Source organism: Macrotis lagotis, chromosome 2 (genome assembly GCF_037893015.1).
Source record: "Macrotis lagotis isolate mMagLag1 chromosome 2, bilby.v1.9.chrom.fasta, whole genome shotgun sequence".
NCBI lineage: Eukaryota > Metazoa > Chordata > Mammalia > Peramelemorphia > Peramelidae > Macrotis > Macrotis lagotis.
This window is the reverse complement of record NC_133659.1, coordinates 128,832,351-128,851,322: the sequence shown is the minus strand read 5'-3', so window position 1 is coordinate 128,851,322 and position 18,972 is coordinate 128,832,351. Positions and strand designations below refer to the sequence as shown.

Below are 18,972 nucleotides of genomic sequence, written 5' to 3'. Positions count from 1 at the left end.
GTTCAGACAGTCAAAAAGATTTATTAAGCCCTTATATGTGAGGCACTGTGCTAAGCACTGGCATAACTTAGAAAGGTGAAAAACGTGATCCCAACCTTTGGAGGAACTTATTCTAGAAGGGGAGACCATATGCAAATAACAGTGATATTCTAGATATATGTGTAATATTGAAGCTACTAGGATGAGGAGGGATAAAGACATCCTTCAGAAGGTGGCATTTGAATTGAATCTTTGAGGAAAACAGAGAAATTAGGAGATGGAAGTGAAAGGGAAGATAGCCTAGACACAAGAAACATACAGAGAAAGGGGACAGAATTGGGAGACAGAAGGTCCTTTGTGGTTAGATTAGGATGCATGAGGAAAAATAAAATGAAAAAAAGACTGAGAAGGTGTGGACCTTAAACACAATCCTAAGGGAAATAGGGAACCTTGAGGACTTATTGGTTAGGTAAATTATATGGTTAGATAAGTCAGTGGAAGATGAAGTCACTAAAGGGTAGAAACAGGAAAGGAAAGAGATTGTAGCTAGTGTAGGTTTGATGGCCTAGGAAAGAAATTGGAGAGAGACTTTAGGTGACAACTGGAGGAAGAATGGATTTAGGGATCAAAAGTCAAGGACAAAAGATTAGGTTTATTAAACTGCTTTAGTGAATGCTTTAAAATAGAGATTCTAGGGCCATGGGACTGAGGGATCGTTTGGATGACATGCTAACTAAAGTTAGAGAATCAGGAGTAGACCTTTGAAAGGAATGAAGGAATGATAAAAGGTTATGATCCAAAAAAAGAATTTCAGAGTTCCTGATTTCCATTTTCAGGATTGTGAATTGATTGCAACTTGAGGGGTGTAACTGTCTTCATGCATAGTAGAGTTGTATGGAAGAATAGATCATGCAAAATGAGTAGACTGAGGACCTAGGGGGGTTAATATTCGAGAGAATGTCAGTTTGTATTTTGAAGTCCCTTAGTCTGTGGTAAGAGATTATGATCAGATAAAAGAATTTTGGAGTTTAAAGCCATTGAATGCAGAACTTTTGTTTGTGTATAGCAGTGGTCAAGTAGAGGAGTGAATCAATGGAACATGAATAGTTTGACTTCAAAGTGTAGGGTCTTTAATGGACCATAAGTATACTTTTATGTTATAGTCCTCAAGTTATAGGAACACTATGAGTTAGGTCTAATCATAGAATCTTACATCTATAGGTGGCGGGGATTTAGAAGTTATTTAGTCCAACCATTTCACTTTACCAGTGAGGAAACTGAAGCCCTGAAAAATTTAAGACATTTGCCTAAGACATTTGTAGTAGTAAATGACATAAGAAAGGACTTTACATCATAGAATGACAGGGCTATTATTAGTAATAATAGGTAATATTAATGTTATTTTCAAAAACATGGTTTTCTTCATTGCCATCCTACTTGATTTTAAATTTCTGCCTTCAGAGATCCTTATTATATCACTATCTTTTTTTTGTACAAGACCATCTGCCCCCTTTGTCAGTTTCACAAATTATATCAAAGCTTTGATTTTTTATGCTATTTTTCATTAAAAAAACAATTTTCTTGGTTCAGGTGGTAGGTTTAAGCTGTATGTTCTTAAAAAATGATGTGGTTTTTTTTTTTTACTGATTTAGTTAGAATACAATTTACTTTAAATTTGACATGATATCAGAACTTTACTGTGATTCCTAGAATTGAAAAGCATTTTTTTTGATTGACTGATATTAAGTGGTAAGGAAAGGAATTTTTATTGGAAACTCCTTGTGAAATTACTTTATTTTTGCATTTGAATAATAAATAGAAGTATCAAGTCATTGTGTAAGACCTTTGTTAATATAGTTAATTATATTTTTCTGAATGTTTGTGAATTCATTCATATAATCTATTTTTTGCAGTCTACAAATCACATGAACAACTCTCTCCTGTCATTGTACCGGAAAGGAAATCCTGACATTGTACCAGAAAGTCCTACAGTTGAACAAGGCAAAAATAGTTTCTCTGTGCCAAAGAAGGTCTTCCCTTTGTCAACACCTGCTTTTACCAGGGTTTCTGAAGGTGGATGGTTTATTGACAAAACTCCAAGTGGAAAAAAAGAGAATACTTTTTTAGACCTTTCAGATGAACAAGGCAACAATATGAAGCCAATTTCTGAGTTCCAGGTATTTGCATTTTCATAGTTTAGCCTTATTTTAAGAACATAGTGCAGCCTTCTGAATCATTGTCACTAGGTAGATGCCTTTTCAAGTAGACATTTCTGCTGTATAAAAGAAAACAGGACCATTTCACCTTTAACTTGCTGAAGTTTAGTGGAGTCAAGTTATGATTGTCTTTTACTTTGGTTGATGATTAATCATGAGGAAAGGAACTGTGAAAACATGCTTTATAGAATGCTAATTTTTAATTCTAGCTGTCCTCATGTAAATTGGATGTATTGAGAAAATGGCTATTGAGAAAATGACTATTATTTGATTCTTTATAGTATTATCAGAAAGAATGGTATTAAAAAAATGTATCACTAACCTTTATTTGGTGGCATATGCTTTTTTCCCTTTGGCTTTTTCCTCTGTCTTTGTCATCTGTAATTAGCGTTATTCTTACTGGTACGATTGAGGAGAGTTTAAATTTTCTTTTTTATCATGATTTTCTTGTTAACAGTGGATCCTATCAAATATCTCTGCAAGGTTTTTGTCCACTGTCAACTGTAATGTAGAAGAATAATAATATTTAAATATCATTTGACTTATTTCTGATCTATTAGGAACCTATATCCCAAATGGTTCAAGGAAGTTGTAGTGAGTCACATAGGAGTTTCCCTTGCTTTGGTTCCTGCTTGAGAGTATAAGATAATAGAACTGAATTGACTTCTAAATGTCCTCAGAAGATTGGTCTAAGTTGAGAAGGTAAATAAATTTTAGGCAAGGTCATCTCTGCCCATTCTGAATTTGTGAAATCTAAGCGTCAAAGCTTTTGGGCTTAGATCTGATTCCCCAAGATTTACATCCAGATCTGTACCTTTTATTCTTAGTTTTCAACTAGCTTAAGAGAGTAGGACCTTTAACCCTATGAATTTTCTTTTCTTGTATCTCTAGTTTCTCACCTAATCTGCTTTTAGCCCTTACTTTAGGGATATTAACCATACAGTTTTTAGGTAGATATTGCTAAAATTCTGGGCATCTTAAGCAACTCTATGATAACATGGACTGTTTATCCATTTAGCTCAAATTTCTCATTTCTAAATTCAAATACACTGTATCTGAGCTCCTTGGAAAATTTTGTGATTTCTTTGAAAATTTTTTTAAAAGCCTGAGACAGCATAATTAATATTTCTGAAATCAAAGTTTTGTTATATAGAATTCCTAGCATCTAACTTCATTTGCAGAGGAGGGATCGCTTTTATTTAAGATTTTAAAGAAAATTATTTCTATACTTTCTAGTGTTTTTTTAAATTTTTATTTATTTAAGGCAACAGGGTTAAGTGACTTGCCCAAGGTCATATAGCTAGGTAATTATTAAGTGTCTGAGGCTGAATTTGAACTCAGGTCCTCCTGACTCCAGGGCTGGCCCTCCATCCACTGCAGCACCTAACTGCCCCTTTCTAGTATTTTAAATGTGAATGAATATTATCTTTTGTCAAAAACTCTTTTTGCACCTATTGAAATGATTGTATGATTTTGTTGTTAATATGGTCAATTATGCTTGTTGTTTTCTTAAAACTGAACCAACCTTTCATTCCTGATAAAAATCTAGCTTGGTTATAGTGTATGATTTTTGTGACAGTACTCTTCCTTTGTAATACATATTCTTCTTGAATTTTAAAAATGTTTTGAGTCCATATTCAGTAGAAAAAGTGATTTTTAGTTTTGTACTTTAACTCCCACTTTTTAGGTATCAAGGCAATATTTTTGTCATAGTAAGATTTTGATAGGATTCCTACTTTATTTTTAATTTAATTGGGGGGGTTGGGTTTTTTTCGGTTTTTTTACAGTTTCCCCCCAATCTTGCTTCCCACCCCCCCACCCCCACAGAAGGCAGTCTGTTAGTCTTTACATTGTTTCCATGGTGTACATTGATCTAAGTTGAATGTGATGAGAGAGAATCATATCCTTAAGAAAGAAAAATAAAATATTGTGCTTGATTGTTACACTGATGGAATGAGCAAGTCCATCGAGGTTGATTTACCCCCATGTTGCTGCCAGGGTGCACAATGTTCCTCTGGTTTTGCTCATTTCACTCAATGTCAGTCCATGCAAATTTTTCCAGGCTTCTCTAAATTTCCATCCCTTCTGTTTTCTAATAGAACAATAATGTTCCATCACATACCTGTACCACATTTTGTTAAGCCATTCCCCAGTTGAAGGACATTTACATTAATTTCCAATTCTTTGCCACCACAAACAGAGCTCCTATGAATATTTTTGTATAAATGATGGGGGGTTTTATACATTACTAAAATATTCTTGTTTAAGAGTAAATATAATCACCCCTCCCCAAAAAATATATATATCCTCATGAGAAATAAAGGAAAGAGTGAAAAAAATGTGTTTCATTCTGTGTTCTGTTACCATCAGCTCTGTCTCAGGTGGATCATATTCTTTATGATAAGTCCATTATAAAAGTTACTTCCATATTTTTTCACTGTTGCTGTTGCTGGCTGTAATTCCCTCCATCCATTCCTCCCACTACCATATATTATATTTTCTCTCTCCTTTTACTCTATCCCTCCTTTAAAATGTGCTGTAGGTTAGCTGAGTAGTGCAGTGAACTGATCACTGGCCCTGGGGCCAAGAGGCCCCGAGCCCACATACCACCCCTGAGACCCAGCAACCACCCTACCCCATGGTTCTGGACAGGCCACCCAATCCCAGCCCCTTGCAAGAAATAAAAAAGAAAATGTGTTATATCTGACTATTTTCTTCTATGATTTACCCTCTCCTCTATCACCCATATCTCCCCCTTTCCTCCTCCCCCTCCTTTTTACTCTAGATGTCTATACCCTATTGAGTGTGTATGCTGTTTACTCTCTGAGCCATTTCTGATGAGAGTAAAGGTTCCCTCATTGCTCCTCACCTTTCCCCCTTCCATATCATTGCAATAAAAAATTCATCTTTTCTATGAAATATCTTAGCCTATTCCACCTCTCCTTTCCCTTACTCCCAGTGCATTTCCCTTTTAGCCATTGACTCCATCCTTACAATATATTATATCTTCAAATTCAGCTCTCTCCTGTGCTTCATCTATAAAAGTTCCTTCTACCTGCTCTGTTAAATGAGAAATTTCATTTGGGTATCATCAGCATCATTTTTCTATGCAGGAATACATGTAGTTCATCATCATTAAGTCTCTCATGACTTACCTTTCTCCTCCACTCTCTATTCTCCACCTGAGTCCTATATTTGAAGGTCAAACTTTCTGTTCAGCTCTGGTTGTTTCAACAGGATCATTTGAAATTCCTGGGTTTATTGAAAGTCCACCTTTTCCCCTGGAAAAGGATATTCAGTTTTGCTGGGTGGCTGATTCTCAGTTGCGTTCCAAGCCCTGCAAGCCCTTAACCTAGTTGTTGCTAAGTCCTATGTGATCCTGACTGCAGCTCCATGATATTTGAATTGTGACCTTCTGGCTGCTTGTAATATTTTCTCTTTGACTTGGGAGTTCTGGAACTTGGCTATAATATTCCTGTGGGTTGGTTTTTTGGGATCTCTTTCTGGGAGAGATTGGTGGATTCTCTCAATTTCTACTTTGCTCTATGCTTTTAGAATATCACAGCAATTTTCCTGTAGGATTTCTTTCTTTCTTTCTTTCTTTCTTTCTTTCTTTCTTTCTTTCTTTCTTTCTTTCTTTCTTTCTTTCTTTCATTTGGGGGGCAAGGCAAATGGTGTTAAGTGGCTTGCCCAAGGCCACACAGCTAGGTAATTATCAAGTTGTCTGAGACTAGATTTGAACTCAGGTACTCCTGACTCCAGGGCCGGTGCTTTATCCACTGCGCCACCTAGCCGCCCCTAGGATTTCTTTTAAAATGAGGTCAAACAAGGCTCTTTTCCTGATCAGGGCTTTCAGGTATCCTAATAATTTTTAAATTATCTTTCCTGAATTTGTTTTCCAGGTCAGTTTTTTTTTTCAATGAGATGTTTCACATTTTCTTCTAATTTTTCATTCTTTTGGTGTTGAAGTATTGTGTCTTGACTTCTAGTAAAGTCAGCAGCATCCTTTAGTTTCATTCTGCATCTGAAGAATTTGTTTTCCTCAGAGAGCTTTCTTATCTCTTTTTCCATCTGGCTAGTTCTGCTTTTTAAAGCATTCTTCTCCTCAATAACTTTTTTTTTTTTAGGTTTTTGCAAGGCAAATGGGGTTAAATGGCTTGCCCAAGGCCACACAGCTAAGTAATTATTAAATGTCTGAAGCCGGATTTAAACTCAGGTACTCCTGACTCCAGAGCTGATGCTCTTTCCACTGCACCACCTAGCCACCCCCTTCCCAATTCTAATTCCATCCATTTCTTTTTCTTCTCTTATTGCTGAAGCTAACATTTCTAATAACATATTGAATAGTAGTGGTGAGACAAAGAATTTCTCAATGGTGTTCCTCTTTTTTCTCTGTTTACTCATTTCTCCAGCCTGTGCCTGGTTTTGGGGTGTTTCCTGGGCTTTTGAGTATTATTGAGACACCCACTTTGGGGGTTTTTTGGGCCACTCCACTGGGACCTTTATTCCTCCAAGGTCTTATGCTCTCTTGCCTGTTCTTTGATATGTATATGCCCACAGGCCCCCCCCCCCTCTGCCCTGTAGCTTTGAGGAGGATCCCTGCTATCTTTGTATGGAAGACCAAATTGCAACCTGGATTTGAGTGTGGGCAAACAGCAGAGTCCTGCCCCAGGGAGAGCAGATATTTCTGCAGTGTCCCCTGACCCCCTTACTATCTGTGGGCTGTACTCTGGAAGTGCAGGCTGATTATCCCCAATTCTGGATGCAGGTTCTGTGGCCAGTGCTCCTCACTCCACACTCATTCTGGTGTAGCAGAATTCTCTTGTGGCCCCTTCAAGCTGTTCCTGGTGATCCCTGGCCTTGGCTGGGCTGCACTGAGGCTACCACTTTTTTCCAACTCCTGGTCCTGGTGAAACACACGTTTCCCACAGAACTTCTACATTATCTTGGACTGGGAGAATGTATCACTCAGTCTTTCTGTGGTTTCTGCCCCTCTATATTTTGGCTAGAGTCATAATTTGTTGGCTTTTGGAGTTTTGGGGGGAAGGTGTTTCTGTAAAATGCTGCTTTCACTGCGCCATTTTGGCTCTGCCCACCCCACCCCCCATTTTTGGTTTTTTATAAGGCAATGGGGTTAAAGTGTCACACAGCTAGGTAATTTTTAAGTCTCTGAGGTCACTGTGAACCTTAGATCCTCCTGTCACCAGGTGGATGCTGTATCCACTTGGCCATCTAGCTGCCTCTCCTTTTTTTTTTTTTTTTTAGGTTTTTGCAAGTCAAATGGGGTTAAATGGCTTGCCCAAGGCCACACAGCTAGGTAATTATTAAGTGTCTGAGACCAGACCCAGGTACTCCTGACTCCAAGGCCGGTGCTTTATCCACTATGCCACCTAGCCACCCCAATCCTTTTTTATTTTTTAAAAAACAATTTCTATAGTATTGGAATTGTTCTTTTGATAGAATTAACTTGTTATTCAATTTTGTTCTGGGGACTTCCTTAAGGAATTGATTTCTTCTGTTTTCAGTTAGGTTTATTTCATATTGTATTTCCTATTCTGTTAATCTATGCAGTTTATATTTTTGTAACTATTCATCTTTTACATTTAGATTGTCAGCTTTAATAGCAGATAATTAGGCAAAATAGCTCTGATTAATTGCTTTTCTTTCATTGGTTATAAATTTACCTTTTTCATTTTTGATACCGAAAAATTTTATTTGCTTTATTTACTTTTTTTAAACAAAACTAGTTCTTGGTTTTATATATTAGTTTAAGAGTTCTCTGTTTTTTTAACTTTATATTTTGTTAATTTCCCCTTTGGATTTTTGTTGTTGCTGTTTTACAAGGCAATGGGTTTAAGTGACTTGCCCAAGTGACTTAGCGCACATGTATTAAGTGTCTGAAGCTGGATTTGAACTCAGGTCTTCCTGACTCCACGGCTCTATCTACTGTGCCACCTAGCTATGGGGACCTTCCCCCCATTTTTAGGATTTCCATTTTAGTGCTTAATTGGAGTTTTTAAAACTTGTTGGTTTTCTGATTTTTTTTTAATTGCATGACTAATTTGTTGATCTCTTCTTTCTCTTTATTTATGTAAACATTTAGAGATAAAAATTTTTGCCTAAGCATTACTTTGGCTGCGTACACAAATTTTGGTATTTTGTTTCACTGTTGTCAGATCTTTAATAGAATTATGGATTGTTTCTATGGTTTGTTTTTTGAACTACTCATACTTTAAGATTAAAGTTATTTGGTTTTCAATTTGCTTTTTAATTTGATTTAGAGGCTCTTTATTGAATGTAATTTTATTGCATTATGTTCAGAAAAAGATACTTTAGTTATTTTTGCTTTTCTGTATTTGTGAAATTTTTATGCATTTATTCATGGTCAGTTTTTGTGACTACAACAAGCATAGTTGAGAAGTGGGTATATTCCCTTTCTGTTCCCAGTCAGTATTTTCTAAAGCTCTATCATGCCTAAGTTTTTCTAAAATCCTATTCATCTCTTTAAGTATTTTTTTTAATTTTATGGTTATTTAGATTTGAAGGTAAAATGGGGTTTTCCACTCTTCAACTTACTGTTTCCTCTAGGAATTCATTTGACTTTTCCTTTAAGAATTTAGGTAATATGTCATTTGATACATAATATTCATTGATTATCTATGGTACTTTTCATTTACATGTAGTTTCCTTGTTTATCTATTTAGTTCAGTTTTTGCTTTTGCTTTCTCTGAGATATGATTGCCATGCCTGCCCTTTTTAAGCTTCTGTTCAGGCATAATAGATTGTCTCCGCTTGATATGCCTGCCTTCTATCACCTTCTGTTCCAATCCCCCTTCTTTATTCCTTTACCTTCTTAACTTCCCATAGAGTAAGATAGATATCTATATCCAACTGAGTGTGTGTGTGTTATTTCCTTTTTTGGGCCAATTCTAATGATATTAAGTTTTGCTGGCTCCTCCCTTATCTTCCCCATCTTTCCCTCTACTGTAAAAGACTTTTTCTTGGGGGGCAGCTAGGTGGCACAGTGGACAAAGCACCGGCCCTGGAGTCAGGAGTACCTGGGTTCAAATCTGCGGGGGTCCAACCTCTGCGGGGTTCTTGGAACCTGACAGGAGGGATAGAGTCGGTGAAATGAGTTGAGTCAACAAGTGGGTAAAGGCAGGAGCAGGTTGACTGTCAGCTGCTTAGATTTATTTTTATAGTCTTAGAATCATATGAAACAAGCAAACTAAAATCATTTCCTTGGTTACAAAAGTATACAATTTTCATCATTAATCACATAGTTCATATGGTTACAAGTTTGATCATGTAGTGGCTACAAGCATGATTATCAGTCATGTAGTTAATTTTCTTGTCCCTGCTCAGACCGTGATGACCTCAACCTGCCTGTTGCCTAGTTTGTTGCTGCATAGTAAAGTTATTGATTCAATAGAACTTTCCTTAGAATAATCTTTGATATAATTTGTTTAATGGAATGCTTCTATGTTTTTGTACCGCATATGTAATGTTTTTCGATATGCTCCCTTGACAACCTATAGTGAGGGTAGTTATGTTTGTCCACCTGTCCGTTGACTCCTTCAATAACTAATTTTCCTTTCAGCCCTTGTTGGTAGACGCTATGGTTTCCATGACTTTTTATTCTTTGCCAATAAACTAAGGCTGTTTGAGTTCACATATTGGTTACCTATACTAACTATTCTCTCACCATCTTTATCATATATTCCTGTGTATGATAAGGGGGGCAAAACTGTTAATTTCCCTGGAATTCTATCTGACCCATCTTGTATCTGGTTTCCCTGTATATATTCTGACATCTCCCTGGAACTCCCAGTGCTGTATCTTCCAAAGATTTCATAATGCTGAAGCCTTTTGTATGTCTCAGGGAGAGGCAGTCCTGTGAAATTTGGACAGAGTTCACAGTCTTGTTTTATTGAAGGAATTTCTCTGAAATCCTTCCTTTATATTCATTCCACTATTAGGATGAGTAAGTTTTGCAATCAATAATATACCTATAAATATGGGTATACATGGAATCTCTATATATATTGAAGAAGGAAATGTTGTTCCATCAGGCAGTGTGACTGCCCTGAGTCTTCTTGCCGCTACTGTGTCAAACAGCTTAGAGACCCTGGCTCCCAAAACAAATCCAGTCTCAGACACTTAATAATTACCTAGCTGTGTGGCCTTGGGCAAGCCACTTAACCCCATTTGCCCTGCAAAAACCTTAAAAAAAAAAAGACTCATGTCTCTTTTATGTGATAAAATTTACCCCATTCTGCTGCTCCCTTTTCCCTTCTTCCAGTGCATTCCTCTTCCTTTCCCCTTAATTTCATTTTCTTAAGATAATAATCCTATCATATTCAACTTAATACCCTGTACTCTCTATGTACACTCCTTTTAGCTGCCCTAAAAATGAGAAAGTTTTTAGGAATTCCAGGTATCATTTTCCTGTATGGGAAAGTAAACCAGTTTAACCTTATTGAAACCCTTATAATTTCTCTTTCCTCTTTCCCTTTTAATGCTTCTCTTGAATTTTATTTTGAAAGTCAAAATTTCTGTTCAGTTTGATCATTTCATCAGAAATTCTATTTCATTGAATGACCCTTTTTCCACCACCAAAAGATTATACAGTTTTTTGTAATCCTAACTTTTTTGCTCTGCAGAATATCATTCAAAACCCTTTTAATGTAGAAGCTGCTAAATTTGTGTTTTTCTGTTTCCATTGCATTTGAATTGTTTTTGACTGCTTGAAACATTTTCTCCCTTATCTGAGAGCTCTGGAATTTGGCTGTAGTAGTCCTGGAAGTTTTTCAGGAGGTGTTTGGGGAATGTTTTTCAATTTCAATTCCTATTTTATCTTATGGTACTAAAATATGATAGTTTTTTCCTTGATTATATACTGAAACTTGATTTCTTGGCTCTTTTTTTTTTTTGACATTAGTTGACTACTTTATTGGAATACATGATTTGAAAAAGGGACTCAATTGAGAAATAGTTAATTACTTTCACCTTTATCACATGAACTTATTTAAGATGAAACCTGAAATCAAATCATATTTTTATAACTTTAGGTTATAACATCTAAAAATTTTACTAAAAACAAGTGATGTGATTCATTGTTAAGAATCTTTACTATGGCTCTTGCACATATAATTTTAAGTAGGTGTTAACTAGAAATTAAGTCACAATAAAAGTCTATCAGTCATATTTCAAAGAACTTTAAAATGCAGGTTTGATACCAAAATGAATGAACTTCTAACTTAGAAGAGTCTTAATTCCATATGTTACTTTTTAAAACAACTTTTGTAATAACATTACCAAATACAACTGCCAGTATTTCTCATGGACGAATCATTTATACATTCATATTTCTTTTAAGCAAACATAAAAAAAAACCCAGAGGCCATATACAACAATCTCTATTTTACATCACTCAGGTACCACTATAGATGAAGTTAATAGATTCATCCAGTTTAGCAGTACAATTTATACCAGAGTATGTGTTCCCATGTTCAACATAAGTACAAGTGACAGCAAAAATTAAAGTTATCTTTAATGAAATGACTTTGGAAATAATGTACATTTCCATGACACCAACACAACAGTTTTCAGAGCCACAGTAAGATGACATAGAATTACATCTGTAATTTGTATTAAATGTCAACATTTTAAGCAGCAATTTATTACACATGGCAAACAAGATCAAGAAAGCAACCGTCAAACAGTAGAGACCCATAGCTTCAGACAAGGTGAATCCCAGGATAGCATATTAGAACAGCTGCTGCTTCAGCCGAAGGGTTTCTGGCATAACCAATAATCAGACTACCAAAGACAGTTCCAATACCAGCACCAGAACCAGCCACTCCTACTGTGGCAGCGCCTGCACCAATAAAATTGGCAGCAGTGTCAATGTCTCTGCTGATAGCACTGGTCTGGATCTCCCTTAGTCCTAGTTGAGACACCCTGTTCTGGGGCCTATAAGATACTGTGTTGCTCTCTCCAGTCCTGACTTCTGTTCGAGGCAACACTGCTGCAGAAATTGGTCTGTATGCAATTCTGGATCCAGCATGATCAGGGCAGGGGAGCAGGTGATCTTGGCCCAGGCAAACATCTTAGGGGTGGCTGTGGCGAGCGACAACAAAAGACGGGATGTGGTGGTGTGGCAGCACGGGCTCGGCTCCACTTCCTCTTTTCTCTTTCTCTCTCTCTCTCTCTCTCTCTCTCTCTCTCTAGTCTGCGGCAGAAGTCGAAGCAAGTGGGGCTCGGCTCTTTTTTTAATCATGACTTTCAGTTAGTTCAGTAATTCCTAAATTATCTCTTTTGGATCCATCTTGCAGGTCAGTTGTTTTTTCAGTGATATATTTTACATTTTCATCTTTTGATTTTTTTAAATTGTTTCTTGATGTCTGATAAAATTCATTAGATTTTTACTTGCCCAATTCTAATTTTTAAAAATATATTTCATTTATTTTTCCAACTACATGCAATGGTGGTTTTTACCAATCTTTTTTTTTTTTTTGCAAGGTTTTGTGTTTCACAGTTTTTCTCCCTCTCTTCTCCCCCTTCCCCTAAGAGAAAGCAATCTGATATAGACTCTCAATATAACTATGTTAAACATAGATTGATATTGAACATGTTGTGAGAGAAGAATCAGATCCAAGTGGAAGAATGACAATATTAGAGAAAACAATACATATGACAACTTGTTGACAAGTTGAAGATAATAAGCTTTGGTCTTCATTTAAACTCCACTTCCTTCTTTGGATTTGGATGGTATTTTCAATTATAACTTTAAAATTGTCTTTGATTATAAGTTCATCCCATGTTATTAATGTATATAGTGTCATTCTGGTTCTGTTCATTTCACTTAGCATTAATTCATGCAAGTCTTTCCAGACTTTTCTGAAATCCCATCCCTCATGATTTCCTATAGATCAGTAATGTTCCATCACATACATTTACCACAGTTTGTTCAGTCATTCCCTAATTGATGGGCATCCCTTCAATTTCCAATTCTTTGCCCCTACCAAAAGAACTATGAATATTTTTGAACATCTGGAATTTTTACTCTTTTTCATGATCTCTTCAGACCCAGTTCTAATTTTTAAGGAATTTTACTTCTTCTGTGAACTTTTTTTTTAGGTTTTTGCAAGGCAAATGGGGTTAAGTGGTTTGCCCAAGGCCACACAGCTAGGTAATTATTAAGTGTGTGAGACCAGATTTGAACCCAGGTACTCCTGACTCCAAGGCCAGTGCTTTATCCACTATGCTACCTAGCTGCCCTTCTGTGAACTTTTATACTCCTTTTTCCATTTGACCAATTCTGCTTTTCAAAGCATTCTTCTTATTGATTTTTTTTTACCACTTGGTTTCTTCTGTTTTTTAAGGTGATGTTGTCTTCAGTATTTTTTGAACCTCCTTTTACTAAGCAATTGACTCTTGCATCATTGCATCATTCTCATTTCTTTTCCCAATTTTTCCTCTATTCTCTTATTTGAGTTTATCAGTTTGTTTTTTAACTTTTAATTGTATAGTAAAGTGGGATTCTGCTTCCAGGATGGAGGGTGCACTTTCCCAAGCTTCACCTTTTTGTGCATTTGTTTTCAGGGAACCTGGTTCTGGGAATCTGCCCATTGTAGGGCAATGGAGTTAAGTGACTTGGCTAAGGTCACACAGGTAGACAATTATTAAGTGTCTGGGGCCAGATTTGAACTCAGGTACTCCTGACTACAGGGTCAGTGCTCTATCCACTCTGTCACCTAGCTGCCCCAAACCTGTAATTGCCATTTTGCAATTTTCTTTGATTTATAGTCTTGGTCCAAAAAAATAGATTATTTAGGTGATCATATCCTGTTGACATGCCTCTCCCATAGCAAGGTTGCTCTGACAATAATCAGTTTCCAGAATGGTAGAAATATCCAGAACTTATCCTCTTACACCATAATTAACCATTAGTAGGATAATATGGAGGTTCTGCCATGCTATGATATATTTGAAAAACTGTTTTAAAATCTTTCTCACTAGGACTCAGCAGCATATAACCAGATGACAAAAAAGTAGGGCAAAACACAGAAGGTGATGGGATCAGATTCTGTCAGTCTAGGCTGTGTAACAAATAGAGGAATCTGAATTGAATTAGACTGGTGTATCAAGAAACATAGTTTTAGGTTCAGAAAGCCCACATGAGGAGCAAGTGGGCCAGCATGCATAAACATCTGGAGAGATAAAAAGCTCTGTTGAACTTCAACAACAGAAGAAGTTTTGTGCTTGAATTTTAGCTGACTTTGTTCTCTTCTTTCCTACTTGAATTAGCCAGTAACTCTTGATGTCTGAGATAAATAATGTGGGAGTCAGGAACAGTGAAATGTTTGACAAGTACCCTTCTCTGAAAAAGTTAAGGCTTTTTCTATCATATCTTCAATGGTAACTTAAGTAAATATTTTTAAAACTGCATGTTGAATTACTATTCTTACAGATATTATCTCATTTGGTGTCTCTAGAATTCAAAAGAGAATTCTCTTCTGGAGAATGAGAGAAAAAGAAAAAACAGGCTTAAGAGAACCAAGAGGAAAACTGAGGATCTTCAGAAAGTAGATGGAGAAATTGAAGGTGTTTTACAAAAAAAAGGTTAGATTAATGAGTAGTTTACTTTTATGTGGGTGGTAAGTGGCAGTAGTGTATCATTGGATCATACTTAGCTTTAAATTTCATGAAACTTCTTTTGGAGACGTAGATATAAGGTCCTGTGATTTTAGATATAGGGCTTAGGTGGAGTATATAGTAAGCCAGCATTAGAAAATATTTCCTTATTTGTAGTAATGTACTTAATAATGGTTCATTACGTAGATTCCTATTGACTTGCTCTGAATTCTCCTGCTTGACAGCCAAACTTCAAACACTAGAGCTTCAGATTCCAACTGTGAAGTTTGAAGATGTGGGGGGCAATGATGTGACCCTGAAGGTTAGTTACACTATAGAATATAACTTCTTGTTATGCTATTAGTGACAGAAGGAAACAGACCCCAGTTTTTTGCCTCTGTCAAATATGTATCCATTGTGAATAAAAACTCAGATAGGCTAGCCTACTTATTTTCTTTATTGGGGGCAAAAGAAATATATACTGTGATAAAACACAGTACCTTTGATTTAAGGTCAGTCATTGATGTTTGTTTTAAAAATTGGATATTCAATTCAACTTAAATGTATTTTTCCCTTTGGCTAACTTAGTGGAAGCTGTGGTATTGTAGAGATTTGACTTTCAAGTCTTGTGAGGTTAGAATTTAAATCTTCTCTGACTTTTTATTTCCTCTGACCTTGGGCAAGTCACTTTAACCTGCTACATCAAAAAAATTTCATACCTTCAAGGCCTACCTCACAGTTATTATGCTGATCAAATTAGATAATGTATGTGTTTTGCTTTGCAGACCAGTATTATTTCCTTCTCTTTTGATAGGAAGTATGCAAAATGCTTATCCATATGCGACATCCTGAAGTATACCACTACCTTGGTGTAGTGCCACCTAGAGGATTTCTTTTGCATGGGCCTCCAGGTTGTGGGAAAACATTACTTGCCCAGGCAATTGCTGGGGTAAGAAATGCTGATACTATTTCTCTCTGAATTTCTTTAATTAATTATGTGCTGGTGTCAGGAAGAAAATAATTTTCATTTAGAAATTATCTTCTTTTCATTTTTTCTTTATTTTAAAAGTCATTGAATTGTGTCAATTTATGAAACCGGTATATTGAAATAACATGTTCCAGGTTAGTTTTCAGGTTTTCTATTCACTGAATTCCCAAACTGATAATAACCAAAATTGTAATCTTACTGCTTTATTTCTGGTTAACTTTATGGGTAGAATAGGATCCCATTACTTTTTCCATTAGAGCAGTAGACAGTGAAGTTAAATCACCTTTAAGATGATCATAATTATCCTTCTTATAGCCATTGATAAAATTGGCTTTATATATATAGCTTTGTTCTATGAGACTTCCCTCTTATCACTGACCATAGATTTGTCAGTTTTAGGGAGGGAAAGTTTTGGATTTGTGTTGGATCTTCTGTACACCTCTTCCTAGGCAACAGGGAAATAAATTGATTCTAGAATTGGGAAAGATTATAACTTCTTTAGTACCAGACCAGCTTTTCAGGGGAATGAAAACAATCTTCAAGCTTTCCTCTGCCAAGGGTGGAATTAAAAATCCTCGGGCATGTTCCACAAAAACTGATGTTAAAATATTCTTGATTTTAAAAGTTACTTTTTCATTGGGCTAGTATCAAAAGATAGCAATTCCTTAGAAATTGGTACCTAAAAAATTAGTTTATTTCTGTTGACTGAGTCAAAAGGAAATAATTTAGTTTACAAATTGACAATTTCATCATTCTTTGTGTGTTTGCATACAGGAGCTTGAACTGCCAATTCTTAAAGTAGCTGCTACTGAGATTGTGTCTGGATTATCAGGGGAGTCTGAACAGCATCTGAGAAACCTCTTTGATCAGGCTGTGGTAAGTCAAGATGGCTGATAGCTACACTGAGACTATTTCATTAGGAAATTATGTTCAGCTTAGTCCCCATTTCTGAGGCATCAGCAGCATTTGCTCATTCACTGAACTGATTGAGTGACATTATAATTGCCATGCCTACTGTTGCGAAAGAGAATTGAGGAAGACTTTTGTATTGAGTATTTTGTACTCAGGGACCCCATGACAGAGACATGATTGGATAGAGACAATCTGCAGATAGCTTTTATAGAAGCCACTTTTGAACATCCAGAAGAATACTCCATAAGTGACCAAGGTATCCCAGATTGCTTGCTCAGCTCCAAGCCAGCACTTGGGCTCTCTGACTTGGTCCCTCAAATAGGAGCTGGGGGAATCGAATTGGTCCAGACTATGGGAAACTACTTCAGTGAAATTATTTTTTCATGTTTTCTCACCCTATTGGAATGTAAGCTCTTTGAACTTCTTTTTACTATCACACTGCTTGATACATAATAACAACTTATTACAGTTCTTTTTCATTCAGAAATTTGAATTCTGCAGTGCAGCCAACCTGTCCTTATTACTGACCTTACAAATTGTATTGAATGTTCCTCTTGCTTCAAATTTCTCCTTGCCTCTGCCTCTAAAAATCCCTCCTTTCCTTTTTCCCATCTGCTGTCTTTCTTTTCCCAAATGCCTTTGTACCTATATATGTGTGTATTGTCTTATCCTTTAGGTCAAGTACTATTTTATTGTTGCCTTTTTATCTTAGCACAGTGCCTACACTATAAAACCATCTAAATTTTGGGGTCAAAGATATTAATATGTGATCTTAAAAATTCTAGGTTTTCTGAATGATACGAATGCTTCCTTAGATTGTTTTGTTATTATTCATCTTTGTATGGTTGATATCTCCATAAATCACTTATCATGGCATTCTTATTTTTAGTCAAATGCACCTTGCATCCTTTTTATTGATGAAATTGATGCTATCACTCCCAAAAGAGAAATTGCTTCAAAAGACATGGAACGAAGAATTGTGGCCCAGCTTCTAGTCTGCATGGATGGTTAGTTTAAAATAAATACTTGTTTGAAAAATATTCTTTTTTAAAGGCATAATTTGTATTAAGGGGGTTGACACTGCCAGTTCCACCAAACTTCTTAAGATAATCCCCATTGTTGAATGTTGCTTGTTTTGTGCACCTGTTTAAATCTGAAGTAGAAATGTCTTTGTATAACTTTGTGATTTTAAAAAGTTGATCTGTACATTTCATTTTTTAATTACCTATATATTCTGTATTCTTTTGACTTTTAAGCCTTGATATATTTTCTTGATGATAGTTTGTTCTGTAAGATTGCATTTTTGCAATTATTAAAATTATAGTGCTGAGTAATTATAAAATATAGTGTGTGTGTGTGTGTGTGTGTGTGTGTGTGTGTGTGTGTGTGTGTCACCATACCTGATTTTCAACAACTCTGAAGTTGGTTGTTAATGGAATTAGTATTATCTGCCTTTTTACCTATCACAAAATTGAAAACTAGAGAAACGAAGTGACTTGCTCAAAGTCACACTTAAAAAAGGGACTTAAACCCAGGTTTTGAGACTTCATGACCACCTATCTTTTCCATAACATATGAGAACATGAGCCATATTATTGAAGAATTCTAGCATCTGAACCTGTATCAACTTGGAAGGGAATATAAAGACTTTAAAAGATTACCCTTAAACCAGAACATAAAGTTACAAGATTTAACTTATATGAAAGATAAACCTAATGAAACTTATTCCTGATAATTTTATCAGTGGTTCTTTGTTTTGCACATTTTTTTTGCAAGCAAATGGGGTTATAAGTAACTTGCTCAAGGCCACACAGCTAGCTAATTATTAAGTGTTTGAGGCAGGATTTGAACTCAGGTACTCCTGACTGCAGGGCCAGTGCTCTATCTACAGTGCCACCTAGCCACCCGTTTTGCACATTTTTAAGGCTGATTAAAAAAATCATTTATTTTGATTCCATTCAGTTGTAATTTCCACTGATTCAAACATGAATTTTTACTAAGTAAATTCATAAGATCATGAGAAAAATTAATTCAATTCAACAAAATTTCTTAACTATTTAATGTATCAAAGATTGCTAGGGATACGCTTATTCTTCTGGGTTTTATCACACTTACCATATTCTTCCAGAAAGCCTCCACAGTGGTCCAGCAGTACCTTCCTCTAAATCTTTGTCACTGAAATAACACATCCTAACCAAGTTCTGCTATTTAAGTATGATTGTGTTTCAAGGCCCCAAA

The 18,972-nt window shown here is 35.9% G+C and overlaps 1 protein-coding gene and 1 pseudogene across 1 annotated transcript in view; one reads left to right on the top strand and one right to left on the bottom strand.

Annotated features, from left to right (window-relative positions):
- The window catches only part of NVL (nuclear VCP like), an 80,081-nt gene that overhangs the window by 8,822 nt on the left and 52,287 nt on the right, over positions 1–18,972 (top strand). The window contains exons 6-11 of the mRNA XM_074222779.1: positions 1,893–2,156; positions 14,696–14,822; positions 15,080–15,156; positions 15,649–15,783; positions 16,597–16,698; positions 17,624–17,741. Of these exons, the coding sequence (XP_074078880.1) occupies positions 1,893–2,156; positions 14,696–14,822; positions 15,080–15,156; positions 15,649–15,783; positions 16,597–16,698; positions 17,624–17,741 (823 nt within the window). The remainder of the gene's footprint in view (positions 1–1,892; positions 2,157–14,695; positions 14,823–15,079; positions 15,157–15,648; positions 15,784–16,596; positions 16,699–17,623; positions 17,742–18,972) is intronic.
- LOC141510848 (ATP synthase F(0) complex subunit C3, mitochondrial pseudogene) lies at positions 11,629–12,306 on the bottom strand (annotated as a pseudogene).